The sequence below is a fragment of the Cygnus atratus genome, chromosome Z, assembly GCF_013377495.2.
Source record: "Cygnus atratus isolate AKBS03 ecotype Queensland, Australia chromosome Z, CAtr_DNAZoo_HiC_assembly, whole genome shotgun sequence".
NCBI lineage: Eukaryota > Metazoa > Chordata > Aves > Anseriformes > Anatidae > Cygnus > Cygnus atratus.
The window spans coordinates 25439294-25459935 of record NC_066396.1 but is presented as its reverse complement, the minus strand read 5'-3'; the positions used below and the strand labels follow the sequence as shown (position 1 = coordinate 25459935).

General features: G+C 36.1%; 1 protein-coding gene, 1 long non-coding RNA gene and 1 other non-coding gene across 4 annotated transcripts in view; 1 reads left to right on the top strand and 2 right to left on the bottom strand.

Annotated features, from left to right (window-relative positions):
- Positions 1-17759, top strand: part of AGGF1 (angiogenic factor with G-patch and FHA domains 1) — a 25200-nt gene extending 7441 nt beyond the window's left edge. Inside the window, exons 6-14 of one of the 2 annotated variants that reach the window (XM_035553569.2) lie at positions 7556-7910; positions 9323-9434; positions 10616-10667; positions 12924-13025; positions 13373-13538; positions 13785-13867; positions 14791-14918; positions 16321-16420; positions 17033-17759. In XM_035553569.2, the coding sequence (XP_035409462.1) occupies positions 7556-7910; positions 9323-9434; positions 10616-10667; positions 12924-13025; positions 13373-13538; positions 13785-13867; positions 14791-14918; positions 16321-16420; positions 17033-17233 (1299 nt within the window). In that variant the 3' untranslated portion in view covers positions 17234-17759. Of the gene's footprint in view, positions 1-1035; positions 1106-7555; positions 7911-9322; positions 9435-10615; positions 10668-12923; positions 13026-13372; positions 13539-13784; positions 13868-14790; positions 14919-16320; positions 16421-17032 lie in introns of both variants that reach the window. The other variant, XM_050716403.1, reaches the window with a different exon arrangement.
- On the bottom strand, positions 12478-20642 carry LOC118251454 (uncharacterized). Its single transcript, XR_004779820.2, has 3 exons — positions 20554-20642; positions 17753-19208; positions 12478-13513 (listed from the first exon to the last, which is right to left on the bottom strand). It is a non-coding gene; the product is annotated as an uncharacterized LOC118251454 (long non-coding RNA).
- LOC118251537 (small nucleolar RNA SNORA47) lies at positions 19415-19553 on the bottom strand. Its single transcript, XR_004779853.1, has one exon. It is a non-coding gene; the product is annotated as a small nucleolar RNA SNORA47 (small nucleolar RNA).

The window sequence follows — 20642 nt, the reverse complement described above, 5'->3', positions numbered from 1 at the left end:
TTAGTTTGTAGCCATTGTGAGAAATTTGGTGTGCTCAGCTATTTTATATATACACAGTCTATTTAGAAATAGTACATGGGATGTTTAGCACTACAGAAGTAATGAGTATTCTCCACAAATATCATGAAGGGTGTTCATGAAAAGACAATATATATCTGAGAATCTAAAGAATAAAATCATTTTAATGTTAACAAGCCAAATTACCAGTCAAGATAATTCTAGTGAACTTCTGGTGAAAAGAATGTGCTTATAATAGCACAAAAAAAGGAGATGAACTCAGAAGGTTAGTCCCCTGATTTATGTAAGAACTTTCTGTAAATACTCTTTCTTTCCAGTCACCAAACTTCTTTATTACAAATAGTTTTCTTTCAAATTGTGAACCTAAGCATGCTGCCTACATGCATGCTTTTAATAGACAATCGGGTTTTGTATTTCAGAGTACGTAGAATTAGCCCATATGAAGCTCTCTTAAGAAGGATTGGTGGAATAGTCTGGAATTCTAAAGCTTCAGTTCTTCTTTATGTAGTGGTAGGCCAAAAAATTGAGCAAGAATTACCGTAATTGCATCCTTCAAGAGAAGGACCTTTAAGTTAATTTGGAGCACTTTAAATGTTTTTACTTTGTTTAAAAAAAAAATTAATCACAAGGTGGCATAAATAATAATGTGATCCCTGGTCCAATATCTAGTTCCAGCTTTTTCATAAATGTTGGAGAATTGACTGTGTGCAGTGGTGATCATGTAGTTTTACTTGCTGGATTGGGACTGTCAGTGATACACAGTAAAATTTAGGTGCAGTTAGAAGGCTCTCAACTATGACATTTTACAGTTCACTGTTAATTACTGTCCAATAGATTTCACTTCAATGTGGCACTCAAAAGTCACTCCTACTATATCCTATTACAGGTGAATCCTAGCTACTCTGTACAAGCGATGAGGCTTTTGAAGTAGTATTTCCCATAGAACTCTTGAAGCAGTGATTTTTATTTTTTTATCATGTGTAGTTTACTTTTTGCTGATATTCATCCCATCTTTAGGTACGTCAGTTGACAGAAACCATGGCTAATCTGAAGATATCTTCTTTTGGATTGGCAGCTTCTGGTAAAGGTAGAGTAGAGATACCAAACACAATAGTCTGTGGATGTTTACCTTTAACCTTGATATACTTACTAAAGAAAAAGAAACTAGTAGTTAATGTCTAGATTATCTTATCTTCCTAAAGAAATTTTTTGCAGCTGCTTCATCAAAATCTGTTCATCTAGAAAGGAAAAAAGTAATATATATTTGAAACACTGTTTAAGTAAAACATCTGAAGAAAACTTTGATGGCATTCTGGAATATTTGGGGGAAAATACATGTTTGGCATAACTATATTAACATGAGGTGTCTTGATTAATCATGCTAAACATTCTTCAGGTAAGGCAAGTTCATGCTTCCTGTGTTTCAGAGCTCCCCACTACTGCATAAATTGACTTTTTTTATGATATAGGAAGAGCTTTACTCATTTTATGGCTTTTAATTATTTTCTCGTATTGAAAATACTAGTATAGTGAAGCTAGAAGACAGTAACTGGAGTACTTGTGAAATGTTGCTAGTAAGTGAAAGCTTGGTCATCTGAGCAAGAGAACTATTTTAACCTTTTTGGAAATGTTTCATTAGTAATATACTGGATTTCAGTAGTATTTCAAATTGAGAGATTCAGTGATAAAGACTTGACGTTCAGCCCTTTCTATTAGGGTGTTAAGTATCCATGATTCCATTAAATCATCTACTGAGCTTCCAGCAAAACCAAGAAGCAACAGATGACATGTAAGTGGAAAATTGTTTGTGCTTATGTTTTGTGTAAAGTAAACAGATTTGGAAAACAAATCAATTAAATGGTGTATTTCTTAAAACTGTTTATACACACAGTAATTTAAGTGCTAATTTGTAGGCATGCTCAAGAGTTGCATGAATGTGCATATAACTCAGGCATAATACAGAAAAAAGATGAAGTTGTTTGGAAAGAGCAAATGTTTGTCTCACTCTGTCACAATACAGCAAAAAGTATATTTAAATGCCTAAAATATTTTGAATTTGTTACTCAAAACACTTCAGTTACTATAGTTATTCATGTATATAAGCAGGCGCTTCTGAAGATCTTCGTCTGAGTTGGTTTGTGACCTATCCTTTAGAAAGCAAAACCATCAGTTCTTGTCAATATGAACATGATTTGTAGTTCTGAAAAGATCAGTCCTCATGAAATGCATAAAAATGATGTGCTGATCTTGAACTATTTCTCTAGCACCTATTCATTGTCTTTGTTAGGGATACAAAAATAAGAACCAGTTCAACCCTGTAGTTAAGAAAGTTTTATTACAGATCAGATTCATTCCACCTCTCAACTTTACTCATGAGTAGTGAGTGAGAAAAGCGAGAGATCATATGGTGATACCCAGTAGATACCAAGCTTTCTAAAAGCGGAATCACCTGGAGACAGTCTGTCCGGCTTAAGACTGTTGGGATTCATCTACAGACTGTTTAGGTATTAGGCAAAGCAACATACAAAGAGAAGTACGTGCCTGAGATCATGGTGTAACAACCGTAACTATAATAAGCATGAACTTGCATACTTTGTGTCACTAGTTTGGGAAGAAGCATTAAATATCCTGCCACTGAGAAATTAAGTTCATTGCTGGTATTTTTTTAAGTCATTAAAGATGATACTGGATATTCTGTTTACTGTTGGTTCTGTTTTTTTAAGGAATGGCTATATGGAGGCAACTTACTGCAGTTTTCACAGTTGCGCTTTCATTTACTTGTGTTCCGTTAGTAGTAGCAGTCATGTATAATGAAGAGGGATTTCTTCAGCAGAAGATCCCCCTCAAATACATTCAGCAGCCCCAGCCTTAATGTTTAGACCTGATCAAGGTGTGTGTTTTAATACAGACTTGCAAAATTTTAAAAGACTAAAAGTCCGTATCTTTTAGCAGCGCAATTTGAAAATCCTCAATTTCATACAAGGATTTATAAATATATAGCTAGAGTATTTCAGGAGTGTAATTGAAAACTTAAAGATTAGTAAATTCTTCAATTCCATCCTGTGCTGCTAACAAAACTCTTTGCTTCTGAGGTTCTGAACTTGCAAAAGAGTCTGTTACTGTAAATCCTTCCCATAAATACATTTTTGTGCTTGACTTCAGCAGAGCAAAGCAGATTGCTGCCTGTGGCATCAAGACTTCAAGGTTAAAAGAATCTGCGTCTTGCTAATTAAGTGTTTAAACAGGCTATATTTTGTGGATATTCACATGTGTTTCACTTAACTTCAGTGAATGGTATTTTTCCAACTTGATTGTAGTTGATCTCAACAGGAGAGATAGTAGACCCAGAATAGCAGTAAATGAATTCTAACATCATTTATGTTAGCTCAAATACAATTATCTTTGCTTTTGTAATAACTTAAATGAGTGCTTTGTGTCCTAATTAAATAGGTAAATGAGGTCATTACCTCTGACTTTTTTTTTAATTTCCACAAATGTACTGAGTCATTTTTGACTTGTTTGCTTGAGGCATGTAAGATTATAGTTTAGGCAGAAGGATGAGTATATGAAGATTACTTTTCTGTCTGTATTTAATAGCAGAACTGTTTATTGATTTGCTTTCTTAAGACCTGATTGTAGTAATAGTGGAAAAAATACTGAAACTGCTGAGAACAAGCTTAATGATTGTACTGGCAGAGAGTATGTTATGTACATAGCCTTTTGTCAATCTCTACACATTATTAAAAATTCCTGCTTTCAACACGCAACAAAGAGTATTGTCTATACTTTAGTAGCCAGGCTTTGAAACAGCACCTTCCTATTTTCTAATGTAGAACATCTGAAGAGATACCAAAAATGAGTCCCCTGGACTCAGTAGAGAGCAAGAGCTGAGTGTTTGGAGTGTTATGCTTGGGTTCCAGTGTGTCAGTCATCTGTTGCTTTGCTTCAGTCAAGTGCTTTGAGCAGGCTATTTATAGTTTCTGTGTTTTCAGACTGAATTCTTAAAATTTCTGTAGCTCATGGTATTATGGGAAGAAATACGTTTAGGGTTGCAGAGAATGTCAGCAGACTTGCTGAAGATGCATTTCACTCCTGCATCTGGATCATTAATAAAAATGTTGACCACAGCTAGCCCTAGAATTGAGCCCTGGGGAACATGGCTGGCAACTGGCTGCCAGCCAGATGTAACCCCATTCACTGCAACACTTTGAGCTCTATCATTGAGCCACCCAGTGGGGCGTTAACCTGTTTATCTTGCCATTGGACCATTTGTTTAGAAGGCTGCCATGCAGGACAGTATCAAAGGCCTTACTAAAATCCAGAAAGATTACATCTGCTGCCTTCCCTTCATCCAGTATGCGGGTGACCTTATCACAGAAGGAGATCAGATTACTAAGGCAGGACTTTCCCTTGATGAACTATCACTGTGCCTGATAATAGCTTTGTTCTTTAACTGCCTTTCAGTATCCCCCAGGATAAGCTTCTCCATCACTTTTGCAAGGACTGAGGCTAGACTGATACATCTGTAGTTTCCCAGGTCTTCTCTCATGCCCTTCCTGTAGATGGGTGTACTGTTGGCTGGCTTCTAGTCAGCAGGGACCTCCCCAGACTCCCATGACCTTTGGTAAATTGTTGAGAGGGGTCACACTATAATGTCTGATAATTCCTTCAGCATTCCTGGGTGAATTCTGTCAAGCCCCAACAATTTATGAACGTTGAGCAGATACAACTGTTCCTTTACAATCTCCATGACCACTGAAAGCAAGTCACTGCTTTCCTAGTTATGGTCCTCAAGTCTGAGAACCAGGCAGCACATATCTATCAGTACTATTAAATATTGAGGCAAGAAAGGCATTAAATGCCTCCATGTTTTCCTTATCTGTACTTGTTAGGTTATCCATTTCAAGTACCAGTCCAATGTTTTCCTTTGTCTTCCTCTTGCTGTTGACATACTTGAAAATGCATTTTCTGTTTTCTGACACCACAGTGGCCACTGTCAACTCAAGTTGAGCTTTGACTTTTCTTGTTTTCTCCCTGTGAATGCAAACTGCAGCTCCGTACTCTCCCTGTGAAGCCAGACTTGGCTTCTAGTAGCCATGGATTTTCTGCCCTAATTTCAGGAGATATTCCCTGTTCAGCCCGGATGGTTTTCTATTCCACTCAACTTCACTTGCAGCACAATGGTATTCCTGCTTCTAAGCTCTTAAAAAGTGTTTCTTGAAAAGTGACTAGGTCTTGTGAAATCCTGAACCCTCTGGAGCACATTTCCAGGGGACACTGCTAACTAACTCTCTGAAAAGCTTAAAGTCTGCTCTCTTAAAGTCCAGGATGGCCATTCTGCTAGCCTTTTTTCTCCTTACACCAAAAATTTTGAACTCAGCTATTTCATGATCTGTGTGGCCAAGACAGCCACCTACCATCACCTCTCCCACAGGGCCTTCCCAGTTCTCAAGGGACAGGTCTGGGAGGCACCTTTCTTAGCTGGCTCACACAGTACTTGTTACAGAAAGTTATCTTCGACATGCTTTTATGATATTTCTAGTTTATGTCTGGGAAGTTAGAATTTCCCGCAAGGGCAACTGATCCTAAGATTTCCTGTAATTTGCCATCCTTTCCATTGTCCTGGGTGAGCAGTTGATGGTGGACATCTGACTTACCTATTTTATCTGTCCTTTTAATCCTTACCCAGAAGCTCTTTACCACATTGTCCCTAACAACAAGGGTTGTACAGTCTAATCTCTCCATTACATGCAGTGCAACACCTCGTCTGCCCTGACTATCAGTCGGGAGACTCGTCCCACCAAGTCTCATTAAGCAGTGAAAACAGCTATGGGAAAGGAACAAAGCTTAGAGTTCGTATTTTGTTCCTCCTACTGCGTAAACTGATATACAAGCATTTCCGATGTACTTCTGAGCCTGCAGCACTCCCTGGAGCAGTATATGTGTTCCCATTAGCCTTGCCACCCTCGGATGGTGCAGTACCATCCCTTGGCTTAAGCTCAGTGTACCTAACGGTATCCCTCTCCCCCATCAATCCTCATTTAAAGCCCTATCAGCAGGTTATATAGGTTATATATAGCCTGTCTGTAAAAGCCCATAAACAAATGAGTGACGTGTATGAACTGTGCAAATCTTATTTTTGGCTGGATTACTACATCACTGAAAATAAATAGCATAGGCAGCAGCCTTGCAATCCTGTTCCTTTCTAGATACTGTACTTACAGGATACAGGGAGGAGAGCAAGTGTGAGCTTGTAATCATTCAGGTAAAACATGAGGTCATATAATACTTGTTGATTATTCCTAAGAATCTGCTGTCTTACTGAAAGTGTCTCAACAGTGCTCTCTAAAGTCCTATCCAATAGCTTGACCACTGAGCAGAGGGGAATTCTTGTGTTTTTCTTACAATTGTGCCACTGATGAGTTTTTACAATTTTGGTCAAATTTACATTTTCTCTTGGTAAAGTGAAAGTGCTTTAATTTCCATGGTATTAGCATTCGCATTAGTTTGTGTACCTTGAAATCTAAAATGCTCTGTGCAAAAACTTCCTGAAAAGAAGTAAAAAAATTTACTTTACCCACTGTATTGAAAATTTTGATATTCTTTAAGGCGATGTAATGCATCTATTCTGAATCTGAAAAGGCAAATAATTCACCAATAAAATCTGATATGTTTTTCATTTCTCTTTTAAAGCCATTTGTTTTCATTCTATCTTTTTAAAGTTGGTCATCAGGGTTGCTACATTCAGAATTACATTTTTCAAGGTACTCTGGCAATTGATGTAACATTTTAGAGACTTTTCAGTTCAAAAAATGTTGATGGTCTGTTTTCTGCTTGTGAAATCAAGTGACAGTGGAAAAACCTGCAATAACCTGTTTTATATGATATGCAATGGAGAAATTTGTTGCGGTAGAAAATGGATTTTCAGTAGAATCTCTTCTACACAGCATAAATTAAAGCTCTCTTACAAGTTCTCTACAGTATCTTGATGAAAGCCTTTGTTAAAGCTTCAGTTTTGAAAGGAAGAAGAGCAGGTCATTAGGCAAGCATGGGTGGGAATTCCAGGTACTTGGGACCATTCTGGAATAAAACAAGAAGACAGAAACAGGAGGAAGATGTGATGAAGATGAATTAAAGAACTTTAAAAGAAGTGGCAAGAATTTTGTAAGAGAGGGAGAAGAGTCATGAAAGCAAAACTGGAAAATACTCAAGATGGTGTTTTATAAGTCTAAAAGTAAGGACAAGAATTTTAATGTTTTGAGAGAAAAGTGCAAAGAGTAATTGAAGGTTAGAAGACAAGTGTAGTCACACCTTCCCAAGTAGGAAATTATCTTAGTCACATCTAATAGAATGTGAAATTTTTTCTACTGAAATGTTGACTGCATGCAGAAAACTCTGGAACTGTAAGCATTTCTTAATAGTTGTAAATTAATTCCTAGTGAAGAATTTAATTCCAAGCTTATGGTATATTTTAGAATAACTTGATCTGTAAAGAATATAACTTTCCTCAATTGTGGTTTCTGTAACTCCTCTCCAGGATTTGGACGCAGAAGAGCAGAAATCATCTAACAGTCTGAACTGTTTTTCCACTACTGAGCAAGTAAGTTCTACTGAAGAAGAAGAGTCTCCTAATGCAAGAAAGAAGACTAAAATGGACACAAAAATACGAACCAGTCTAACAGCCAAAGAATCGTTTTCCACAGACAGTATAAATTCACATTCACGCAAAAGTACACCAGATACTGCAGCATACATAGATGACAGTAAAATAGTAGACACAGAAAGTGAGCCAGAAGAAGGTGAAATTACAGATACTGAACATGAAGTCTACAGCAGTGAAAATGAAGTAACAAGTGAAGAAACCAGTGATTCACAAGACTCAGAAAATGAAGGTGAATTATTGTACCTTTTATGTATATTAATGTATTTTTCCAAGAACCCATTAAGAAAAAAATACAGAACAGTTTGGGTAATTAAAAAAATAAATAAAAGCATCTTACTTGAGATACTTGAGTTTAAAAGTGCTGTATGTTACTTGTATGTTTCTTTTCACTTGCCCTGTAGTTGGAACTAAGTAGTGATGTTTCTGTAAAAACTGTTGAGGGTATAATTTTCTGGGCTCGTGGAAACCTCAGTGGTAGAATAAATGTTTTTACATTAGGAAAGTGTCAGGAGAAAAAGTCTTGCTTAAAATAAAGATTCTAGTACAAAGCTCACAGAAATTCTGTTTACTAGCTCTTCAATTAATATATAGTATTTCATGGAATTATGTAGGTTGGAAAAGACCTTCAAGATCAAGTCAGGCCATCAGTCTGTGCTACCATGTCCCATAACTAAATTCTTTTCCTGATGCTGTTCATAAACAATCATGTATAATTCAGTGTACGATTAAATCCATTGTGGTGAAAAGGATTACTCAGTAGGATTTGAAATCGTATGGTGTATTTATTCCAGTGCAACATGTAAGAAATTGGGATAGAGAGGAAACGTATATGCTCTTTTGTATCCAAGAAAGCGTTATCTTAGGTTCTTGAGACCTCCTCAAGAATTTAATAGTCTCTTGAAAAAAATGGTGAAAAAGTTAATGCAAACAAAACAACTGGTGCAATGTACCTGCAAAGGATATCCTAAATCACAAAATGAAATACAAACTATAGAAGTTAGAAGTCTGTACTGCAGCCTGGACCGTGCTCACAATTAAACAGTCAGTTTGTTTCTTCTGCTTTCGTTCTTTCACTTACTCAGCTACCCTGATTCTGATCAGTTAATGCCAGTTGAAATGCCTGAATGCCTGATGCTAGCAAGCATACAAACTCAGCAGTAATGCCAGAATAATAAAAACTGGAGACAGTTTCTGTCCTCCTACCTTTTGAGCAAGTGTCTTCCCATCTTGCCCATGTATTCCTACCTGAAACTGTTGGAGACTGTTGATGCAAATGGACATTCAAGACCAGAATTCATACAGCTGTTGGAATATTAACAGATACCAAGGCAAAAGAGAATATGTATACATCTGTATGCAATGTTAGTAAATTCTATGAATTTATTTATATTTTATTTCTGTAAAGAACCAGCTGTGTACGTGTAAGCAGTGGGAATTAATAAAATATTTTTTGATTGATAGTTTCATCAAAGTTTTCTCTCAGATGTGTTTATATTTCTTTTTCTGAATGTTGCATATGATTCAGCTAGATAATTGCAGAATGTGTATCAGTTATTTGAAAAATATGGAATATAGGAGTAAAACTGTAACTTGCTGTTAGTAACTTTTTTTTCTTTTCTTTCTTTTTTTTTTTTTTAATAGATGAAGAAAGGATTTGGCCTCCTTGTATCAGAGTCATTGTAATAAGATCACCAGTTCTGCAGACTGGATCACTTTATATTATCACAGCTGTGAAACCTGCTACAATTGGAAGGTAAAACTGAATGGAATTTGTTACCTATATCTGAAACTATACCTGGCTTTGAAAGTAGCATAAGCCACGCAAGATTGTTTGTCCCTACTGTTCATGCTAGTCCCCCTAGCCTGCAGCAATTGCGAGATTTTCTGACTTTGGTTGACTGACAGTAAGAGACTTCAGTCACATCACGTAATGTTGTGTTTGCTGTGATAACAGCATAGGTACTTAATATAGCTCAGTGCTCATGATTTTTTTTTATTGACAACTTGATCCTTTGTCTAAATCCTACTGGCAGCGTAGTAACTGGAAGTCAAGAAAGTACTTTTTTTTTCTGGGCAACTAAGATAACTCATTTGGAAATTCAGTATCACCAGAAAGTATATACTGGGCTTCTCATGCAAATTCCAGTAAGGTTGATTCACCACTTCGAAATAATAAGTTAGGATTTTTGCTACCCTATATGCATTCTTTCAGTTCTGATATTAAAAATAAAATAAAATTCTGGTTTGTTCATTGTGGATGATAAATGAATGCTTTCTTACCGAAATCTCCACCCCTCTTCAGCTGCTTTTAACTGATGCTGATACGTGTTCTGATTTGTTCTTACAGCTGGAGTGTTTCAGGTACATTTATGTGAAGTTTAGCAGTTAAAAATTCTCCTTGTAATTTGCATATAGGTCCTATAATAGCTGCATTGCTTCTTCATCCCCTAGTGGAAGAACTAATACATAAATTCATTCCTCTTCCCTCCTACTGCAGTATTTTTGATAGTAAATATGTATCGATTACTCCTTCATTGCTTGTATTACCTACTTAATGCTACCAAGAACTCAATCTCAGCCTTGAAGACAGATGCCAAGACGCACTGAAGTGCTTGAAGGATGCAGAGTTCAGACTGTTATTTACAGCCCTTGGACAAGATTAAAAGTTCAGATAGAAATATCAGGTTTATATATAAAAATTTCAAAGTACAGCTTTACTGTGTGTTCACTGCCTAATTTATAGGATGAAAGCATATGAGGCAAGTCTCCACATTGTGTATATTGTAACATAGTACTTCTGTATCTACTGTAAAGGTCCAAGATACTGCAGAAGGGAAACACAGTATTGTGGCTCAGCTGAAATACATGTTTTGAAAGCCATTATTAAAACTATTTCTACTTTCTCATGATTTATGTATCAACTTGCCTTTTCAGAGAAAAAGATGTTGGACACACACTTCAGATTCCTGAAGTTGGAGTCAGTAAGGTAATTCTTATTTCTGTTTGCTACAAGGGAGATAGATCTTTGTATGGATAAAGCTTTAGATTTCATAGCTTTAAATTTTGCCAAATGTTAATTTTTTTTAATGAACATTCAGAATGAGATGTGCATTTAGCCACTTCTTCAAAGTTAGAAAAAAGAAAGCATACAGTATTTTACTGTATTGAAATATAATGTAAACACAGTGTGATTTCTAAGTCTAGAAAAGCTAAATTTTTTTTTTTAATTGGAGTTTTAATAGTCCATGGTTCAATCCACAGTAAATAATTACGATCTTGAATTTCTTAGTTATTGAACTTGAGGAAAATGAATGGTTGTGTTAGGTATCGATTGTATTGTAAAATATCGATATCAACTAGTTAGAACTTTGTCATTAAAAAAAATCCAGTCCTTATAGCCGAGCTTAGAACAACAGGTTGTGTTTTATTTTTCTATAAGTTTGTTGTATGCATGTGGAAGTTATGTATAGAGAGTTCAAAAATATAAAAATATTTTAGTGACAGATGGAATTTTTTTTGTAGTTAAGAGAGATTAAAGATAAATTATATGCTCAGTTTTCCTAACTACTTCGACATAGACCATAAATACAGCACTCTAAATTGAAGAAAATGTAAATTGACAGAGATGTCATCTAAACAAAAAAGGTGATAAAAGCATCTGCAAATGCAAGTATGTGAAATAAGCTTTACTGTGTCTGTTCCAGATGATAGCTCTGATTAATCAGCTGTGTAACATATTTTATACTGAACAATTTCTAGACACATTTTCTTCCTGCTGTTAATGATATTTTCAGGCATGTATTTGAAGTTGGTGTTATAAAGCAGCAAAAGGTTTTTTTATTTTTCTGCAATAGTATCATTTATTGTGCTTCTTTGTATGGCTAACAGTATCTACCAGTACTTCATGGGTACCTGAGTTGCTTTTAAATATGTTTCATTGAAATAACTGATCGTCTACATAAATTATTTCACTTTGCAGATAAGGGAGCAAAGGCATGAAGATAAATCACATATATCTAGAAACAAAAAGTTACTACCAGTTTATTTATCTTGAAACTTATAACTGATAGCTGTGGATCACTTTGTCTTTCGCTTATTTTAAGGGTAAAGTGAGATTTAAAGAAATAGCACCCTGCAGGTTTCCAGATTTAGCATCTTTAGAATAAGTTTGGGTTCATCCTGCTCAGTAAAACAGAGGTAGAATTAAAAGCATTAGCAAATGACCCAGTCAATCTTTCTACCATTACAGGAATGTTCCCATTGTAAATTTATGCTATCCAGTCTACAAAATACTGTTTTTTTTGTAGACAGTTCTTGCTTAAAGACAAGAAGGTATTTGGTTTCAGATGAGCACTTTCTTCCCATGATGATTGTTGTGGTTTTTTCACTACTATAACAAAAAAGATCTTTGCTTGTCAAATTCGAAACTCACTTTTTTAGATTTCTGTTTTTTATTGGGAATCTTAGTTGGTTGCAGAAGTTGATAGTTTAGTTTGCTTACTGGCCATTTTTGGAGGTAATGTATGTGTTTGTAAATTGGCTGCTATGTTTCCAAGACTATGGATTTGTTTTCTCTGTTCTGTGTGGACTTGGGACCATTACCTATATGGAGTTGCAATAGATTAAAAAAATTGATTTGTTATTATCAAAATCAAAGCAGATATAAAGAACATTAAATAATGGATAGTGATTGTGTCCTGGGCATTAAGGTGCAAGTGAAAGTGAATTACATGAAATTTACAAAAACATAGCACTTTAAGCTATTTCAGATATGAAAGACCAAGTAACCTGAAGCTGTAGAGATTCAGATTTTTTATTAATTGCATTTCTTTAAGTATCTTTTTTGATGCCTTCCAGAAAGGGGAAAATTGAGATTGCTATAACATACCTTACAAGGAAAAAATATCATGTATTTATAAGAACAGCTAAAAATGCTTTATTACTAGATCTTGCAATCCTTTAAATAAAGTATACTTTCTATATTGAAAGTACATACACTTTTTCAGTGTTGGATCAGTTTATGGTAAAAATAGTTGTATTTTTAATGGTACGCCTTATCTCATGCTGTTGCTGCCCATTCATTTACATTTCAAATATATAAAAGCAATTTTTTAATATTCTATTAACCGAACCCATTTGGTTAAGTCCCCAAAATATATTCTGAAATCTTACTTTAAAACAGCATGTAAATTGTGAAGTACATGCTTAATGAGAATATTTCACGTAGTCTTCTCTTTATCAGTTCCATGCAGAAGTATATTTTGACCACGATTTGCAAAATTATGTTCTTGTGGATCAAGGCAGTCAGAATGGGACAGTTGTTAATGGAAATCAGATTCTTCAGGTAAGTATTTGCTGTAGTGTTGCAGAAAACTGTAGTCATTTTAAAATACGGTATGGCAAATCACTAGCAATGTCATTGTATGGCTTTTTTCATACAGTAATTCCTTCCTTGATTCCCTTCAGTTTTCAGGGCCACTTGTAATATTTCATGTTTGTGTTATATAATGAATTAGGAAAAATCCACTACAGTTAACAGTTGCTAGAGTGAAATACCTCCCATAGTTTAAATATTTGTCTGCATTTGAAAGACCAAGCTGAATCATTAGATTATGAGCAGCATTCACAAAATATTTGGTGTGCTGCTTTAGGAGCTAATAACCATGGCTGCCAAACTTTCTTTTGCTATAGCCAAAAACGAAATGTGATCCCTACATCTTGGAGCATGGTGATGAAGTGAAGATTGGTGAAACAGTACTTTCTTTTCATATACATCCTGGCAGTGATACTTGTGATGGATGTGAACCAGGTCAAGTCAGAGCACATCTTCGCCTGGATAGGAAAAAGGAGTCCTCTGGTTAGTCATGTTATCACTGGATATGTTTTTTTTATTATTGGTCCTTACTTTATAAATTTCATAATCACTTCAGATAGTTTTCTTATGATTTTCTTCTCAACCAACGACAGTTTTACAATACATGGTACTGCATTTTCTTCTTGGTATGTATGTCTATGTATAAAAATGTTAGAACAAAATTATTTTATGTTTTGAAAAAAAATTACATTATTACTTAGAAATTCAATCTTGCGTTCTTCCTTTTAGTTTGCCCAGCACTTAGCAAAGAAGAGAGAGAGTTAGTCAGAAGAAAAGCATTAAAACAAATCCGGGTAAAATATGGCTTACAGGTGAGTTCACTGTAGAAATTAAGAGTTTGAAGGTCTACATCTGCTCTGTGATTCCTGTGTTAAGCCATTAATGTCTGAATAAGGGAAGCTTTTAGAGTCTTGAGTGGTGGTTTAACTCAAGCTTGTCGTTTGTACAGTAAATCTTTCGAAATTTCTAAGGAGACAGATGATAACAGGGCACGGAAGTTCTGTTAGAATTTTCGAAAAAGATAATCAGTTCTAATGTGTACAAGATTCCTCATACTGTCAAGGTTAACACTTCTTAAGTCATTGCTATCCTTACTTCTGAAAGTTAGGTTTGTACTGAATTGCAGTGCACTCTTTTATTTAGAAAAGGAAAAATAATGAGCAACTGAAAAAATGATGAAAGGGAGAGAGAAAAATTTTAAGTTTTTTGTTAAAGTCTGCTTTGTGGTATAAAAATGCCAACATGAATATACGACAATATTAGAGATTATTCTAACTATGGAGTTGCATCTAGCATTTGTAGTAAGTGTTCATGTAGAAAACAGGACACCATCATTTCACTTGAATTCTTCACCTGCTGGAATAACATCAATATGGAATCTATACAAGTAGAACTTTAATCTGTTCTGAAGAGCAAGTTCTTGAGAAACAGGTTATGTGTTGTAACAAAAAGTCAGTCACATGGTATTTCCAGTGGTTTGTCCACATGGTTTTGTGCTTAACATGGAGGAATTGATTCTTATTACGAAAAGAAGATTCAAGAGAATCTGCTATTTTACAGACTCCATGAAATTATTTACTTTTGAAAGAGAACTATAGGTTTTCGGTTACAAGAGTAAAAATTAATAGTAAGACTTAATATAGGAATGAAGTAGGATTAAGCTGCTTTACTTTTGGAGGCAGAATAAAGAATTTAAAAACCATCTGTCTTGATGGAATTTAATCTGTTTGTAAAGAACACAGAGTATGAAGACAACAAAGCAGTGAACAACCCAAAGTACAAAGACAGAGCAGGAAAACGCAGAGAGACCATTGGCAGTGAAGGAACTTTCCAGAGAGATGATACTCCAGCTTCTGTCCATATGTAAGTGTTTGGGGGAAAAAAGTCCTCTGTGTCCTCTATGGAATCTTACAAAACAGGGATACAGTTAAGTATCAGTTAGTTACTAGGATACATTTTGTTAGATTACTAATTATCTGTATACAGTGTGTTAGGAGAACTACAAAATAATTGTTCTCACTTCCCAGTTCATATGATATTTTTTTCTCCTCACCTTCCATACAGAATTTATCTTTGCAGTAGGATGTTTAGATCACTTTTCTTGCCGACTTAGAAAATCATGGAACTGACTAGATGTACTATTGACACTTTCAACAGCCTGTTTCTATTTTTTTCTGTCCACTCCCAGCAATAGTAAAAAATTTTTCACCCACATCATTTCTCTCAACTGTCAATATCCAGCCTATCATAGCGTGTGCGTGTACACTCTTAAATGACACTTACTTTAAACTTCCTCTTGAATTATTCCTTTGCTTCTTTAGTTGTTTTTTTTGTTTGTTTGTTTGAAACATGACCTTGTAGGTGCTTATAAGTTAGTAAAAGGAAATGTGAGACAATGACATGAGATTCTAATGTGTGTTGGAATGCTTTAGTGGTGAGGTAGTGATACTGCCTTTTCATTAGTGCAGTTGATTCGCACTCACCTACGCTGTATCTTTTAACTCCTAAAAGTCAGCAAGTAGTTCAAAGGGAGTTCTAAGAAAGTTGGTGTTGACCAGAGTCTTAGGATAGCTTTGGTAACCAAAGATATTTATGGGAAAATAAATGTAGAATCACAGAGTCATCAGGATTGGGAAAGACCTACACGATCAAATCCAGCCATCAGCCTGACCTACCCAAGACCTTTCACTAAACCATGTTCCTTAGTGCCATGTCTGCACATCACTTAAATACCTTCAGGGAAGGGGACTCCACCACTTCCCTGAGCAGTCTGTTCCAATGCTTGACCACCCTCTCTGCAAAGAAATTCTTCCAAAGGTCCAATCTAAACCTCCCCTGGTGCAACTTGAGACCATTTCCTCATGTCCTATCATGTGTCACCTGAAAAAAAAAAAAGAGACCAGTACCCTCCTATGCAACATCCTTTCAGGCAGTTGTAGAGAGCAATGAGTTGTCCCCTCAGCATCCTTTTCTCCAGACTAAACAACCCCAATTCCTTCACTAGCTTCATTGGTTTCCTCTGCACACACTTCAGCAACTCAATATCCTTCATGTAGTAAGGGGCCCAACACTGAATGCAATATTCAGGAACTTGAAAAAGTTTGCACTAGGGCCTTTGAGGTAGCTCATAGAAGTAGGAACAACACAGTAGTTGGATCTTGGTTTCCACAGTTGCATATGCATGCACGTTTTTGTCCTTGTATATTTGATTAGCATTTGCTTTGTATTAACTCTTGCTTATTAATTATCTTAAAATTTCTTTAAGTGAAATCAGTGACAGCAACAAAGGACACAAAATGTTGGAGAAGATGGGATGGAAAAAAGGGGAAGGCCTGGGCAAGGATGGTGGTGGTATGAAGGACCCGGTAAGTCTGTCTGGTTTTCACTTAGAGGACAAAGAAATAAAAGTGCATTTGCATTTGAAAATGCCTAATGATAAGCCATGATTCACTGGAAACATTTCAAAGTTCAGTGTGGGAGGGAATAATCTCAATAGGACTGATCACAAATCAATTTTACTTTTATCAGTGAAGTATTCTGAAATTTTACTATGATTTAATCACATCAGTGGAAAATGACAGTAAGGTGGTTGTTAAGAAACTGAACAAGGGAAAAGAGACATTGGATTAATAATTTTGTGTTTGTATACAAAGTCTGTCAGAATAAATTAATTAATTTAAGTGGTGCGAATTCAAGATGGGCATATGATGTAATCCATCACTTTAACAAAGACAGCTGTAGCACAAAATTCAAACTACATGATGAGCCATGAGAAAGGAAAAACTGGCAAGTCACAGATCTTTGGATTATAGATGTCAATTTAAAACCTTGGCAAAACTTTAAATGTTTGTGTATGATGTAGGTATAGAAGAGCTGTAAACAGAAGTGCTCAGGGGAGAGGGGGAATAGTATTATAAAATATTAAGTATTTAGAATACCTAACCTGCAATTACAGTAATATTTCATGTATTTGACAGATCCACCTTCAGTTACATAAGCTGAATGCAGGTTTGGGTACAAGCAGACCAGCCTCAATTGAAGATGTTCAGATCATCCAGAGCAAGAATAAAAAGAATTGGGATAAAGCAAGAGAAAGGTTTGCTGAAAACTTCCAAGAACCTAAATCACAAAAGGATACACCTAAGATTACGCCTTGGGTTAGAGGGACTGCAGAGTGAAAAAATGTGGTTCCACAGCAGGGTAATTCCTGTGTGTAAATAGTTGGAAGAGAATTTATTTTTATTCTTTTTTTTTCTTTTGCTAAAGCGGAGGTTTGGTGATATGTAAAATACAGTTGTGGAAAAAATTATGCTAGATTAACTCTAGTATGTTAATTGGTTTTCTGTAGTCTTCACGCTTTTATAAAAACATTTTTAATAGGAAATGAAAGAAACCTAGGGGATATTCAACTTCAAATACTTGAATGTGATTCTCATCACGAGCAGGAAGTTTCTTCAATTGTGTTTTTAACACAGAAGTTCATGAAAAACCAAAACACCTGTTAAATTTCATAACCGTAACTTTTGAACAGTGGTTTAAAAGCAAGCTGAAACAAACACCCCACACCCCCAAAGAACAGAACATTGTATTGCCTTTTCCTTTCTTGTATGTTTATTCATGATTGCCATGAAATGCTCAGCAAGAGGTACACGACTCTTAAATTCATACACTTCACTACCGGTCATGTCTCAGCTTACCTTCAGTAGAAAACAAAAATTGTTTTTAATGATCCATCAGTACTGTTAAAAATAGATAATGTACTCCATGAAATAAACTACCAGCATTGGTGAAGAAAACAATGTTCGAAGAGAGGACAGCTTGTAGCAAAATTTTCTTCTGTGAAGAATTTGCTTGAGACTTGTTCAGTAAATCTGTATCACGCCTTTTAAAAGAGGGGGTATGTTTAGAAAACTGCTGTCTGTGTGTATTGTTTATTAATTTCATGTTCTGATGCATCCATTGCTGGCAATGGAGTTTCTGCCAGAAAAAAAAAAAAAAGAAAAAAAAAACACATTTTGGTTGGAAAAGTACTGCCAAACTGAAGCTAACAGCTTGGTATTTATTCACTGTTCCTAAACACAATAAATTATTGTAAATTTAAGCAGTGTGCATCTTGATGCTATCTTGTGCATATGCTGGAGGTGAGCACTCTTCTACAATGAGAAAAATTTAATCCAGTTTTAGTCAAATTACAGTTCTGATAGTTGCCCAAGTAAAGGAAAATTGATAGTCTCACGATCTTCCTGGATCACGCAAGCAACTGTCAAGCACTGTGGGGTAAAACCAGGACAGGTTGCTAGCTATTTATCTTACTCTATCCTTAGACTCTCATAATATAAAATGAAATATTCATTCAGTGCTGTTTAAATCATTAAAGCACACAATTTAAACGTAAGGGACTCTTTACTTCAGTAGCATACAGTTAGTGATACAGCTACGAGTACCCTGAATGCCTGTAGTGTTATTGCTTAAAATCGGTTCACAATTCGCCTTTGTAAGCAGCTATCTCTTCACAGTTTTAGCTAGTCATGAATTACTGGCTTACACTGCCAATGCATTCCTTTTTGTTAACAACATTTACGTTTTCAAAGGATACCTCTTTCTAGCTGAGAAAAAAAAATCTGTATTAAACAGCAGTACAATAAGTTTTAAGTTTACCAAGTATCTAAAAAGGGACTAATGCTACTAGGAAGAAACAAGAGCCTGCAAAAACAAAGGGTTTGTGTATACTTTTTTTGTTGATGATGTTAATTTGTTTGTTTTAAAATTGACCTCTATGGTCTTGAGAGTAAATCAAACTACAAATATTAATTTGACAGGATAAGAACACATTTTGTATGTATCTTACTAGGAACCTTAGCGTTTGTTCTCCCCAGTTATTCAAGTTACAGCTCTAAGAAGTCAATCACTGGTTCATTGTTGCCATGCAAAAAAAAATGAGATGTTGAATGATTTAACTTTAAAGACTTAAAGTTTGTATCTCATAAAGTTTGTGAAGTAAGATTTAATTTGCTGTGAGAGAGGTACAGTCTCATGCAGTCAAGCACGGTCTTTGGTACTGCAGCTTCCTCTTTTAACAATTCCGTATAAAGGGTCGAAGCTTAGTCTCAGTTTAGTGTTGGCATGACAAATCCCATTAGCTCTTGGTGCTGCCTGGGAAAACAGAAAAAGCAGTTCCATTAATACAAAGCACTGCCAACAAAACAACTGGAAATAAGGTATGACTAATCCTCATCAAGCAGTTGTGTAGCTTTATTGAGAAGACTTTCATTGAGCTAAGTAAGACTCTTCCTCCCCTACTCGTCACCCCTTAGTAAGCTTAAGAAAAATGGAAGGTGGAAGCCCTCAGTGGTATGCAAATTTTATGTGCAAATGCAGTACTGCTTTCCCTCATGTCAGGAGGAGAGCATGAGCTGCCATTGCACTATTATAATTTTGGAGGCTATAACCAGTAAGATACAGCATGAAGTCTAACTGTCTTACCTTCTCAATCCTCCAATCATCTTGTTGACTTTTCTAACTTACGCAGATTGTGTAATCTTTATATTCATCACTTAGACAAAATTACTTCTCTGCACACCCCAAGTCAAAAGTTTCATTATTTACTGTGTATACATAAAGTAATATTGACAGTGTGTATCATCTTAAAACTGTTGACAGCATTACAATAATCAGTTTATACAAACAATTTTCTATAGTCCTAGTAGGGAATTTTGCAAAGCACCAACTTACCAAACATATTGTAAAATCTAAAATAGACTAAGAGGGGGTAGATATGTGCATCTCTTCAGTGCTGAACACCCTATCAGTCAAGTAAAAACACAAAGCACATTTATCACTGCATGAAAACCACTGGATTAAACCAGAAGGGGCTCTTAAGTACTGTAAGCATTTGAAATACTTTTCTAAGTCATATCACAGATGAAACTCGAGTTTCTGTTCCAGCAAGAATGGACCCTTTGCTGCTGCAACCATTTGTATAAAATGTACTTGGCACGGGCTTTCAGCTTGTAGATAACAAAGCCACAACAGCAGGAAGAGATGTCAAAAACAGCTTTCTGAACACACGGCGTTTAAGATAACATTTGCATAACAACTGATGTTGTTTTTATATGGACTTTGTATAAATGCTTCTTATCTTTTTGACCAAATTCTCCAGCCAGTTGCCTCTCATCCGAATTTTATTTTAACCTGGCAGTACCTCTGTTCTTCCGCACACACGTGTGCTGGTTTCTGTGGCACAGCTAGAAGAAATTAATTTATCTGGATACAGCGCTACAACGCAGCAGAGCATCACCCGTTTCTTCTGCTGCTACCTCTCAAGCTCCTCGGTTAAAGCAGGAATAAATAAATAAATAAAATAAATAAAAACACCATTAGGGAAGCCACACTTGTGAGGGAGGCCTGCGGCGCAGGGAGAGCAGCTCCCGCCGCTGCCTGACCGAGCCAGCCGCCCCTCAGCCCCCCGGACTCGCGCCCAGCTCCGGCCGGCCCTTACCTCCCCGCCGCGCCCGCCGCCATCTTGTCTCGTCCGTCCCGCGCCGGGGCGGCTGAGGGAGGAGCGCGGGCTGGGGCCGCGAGGAGGAG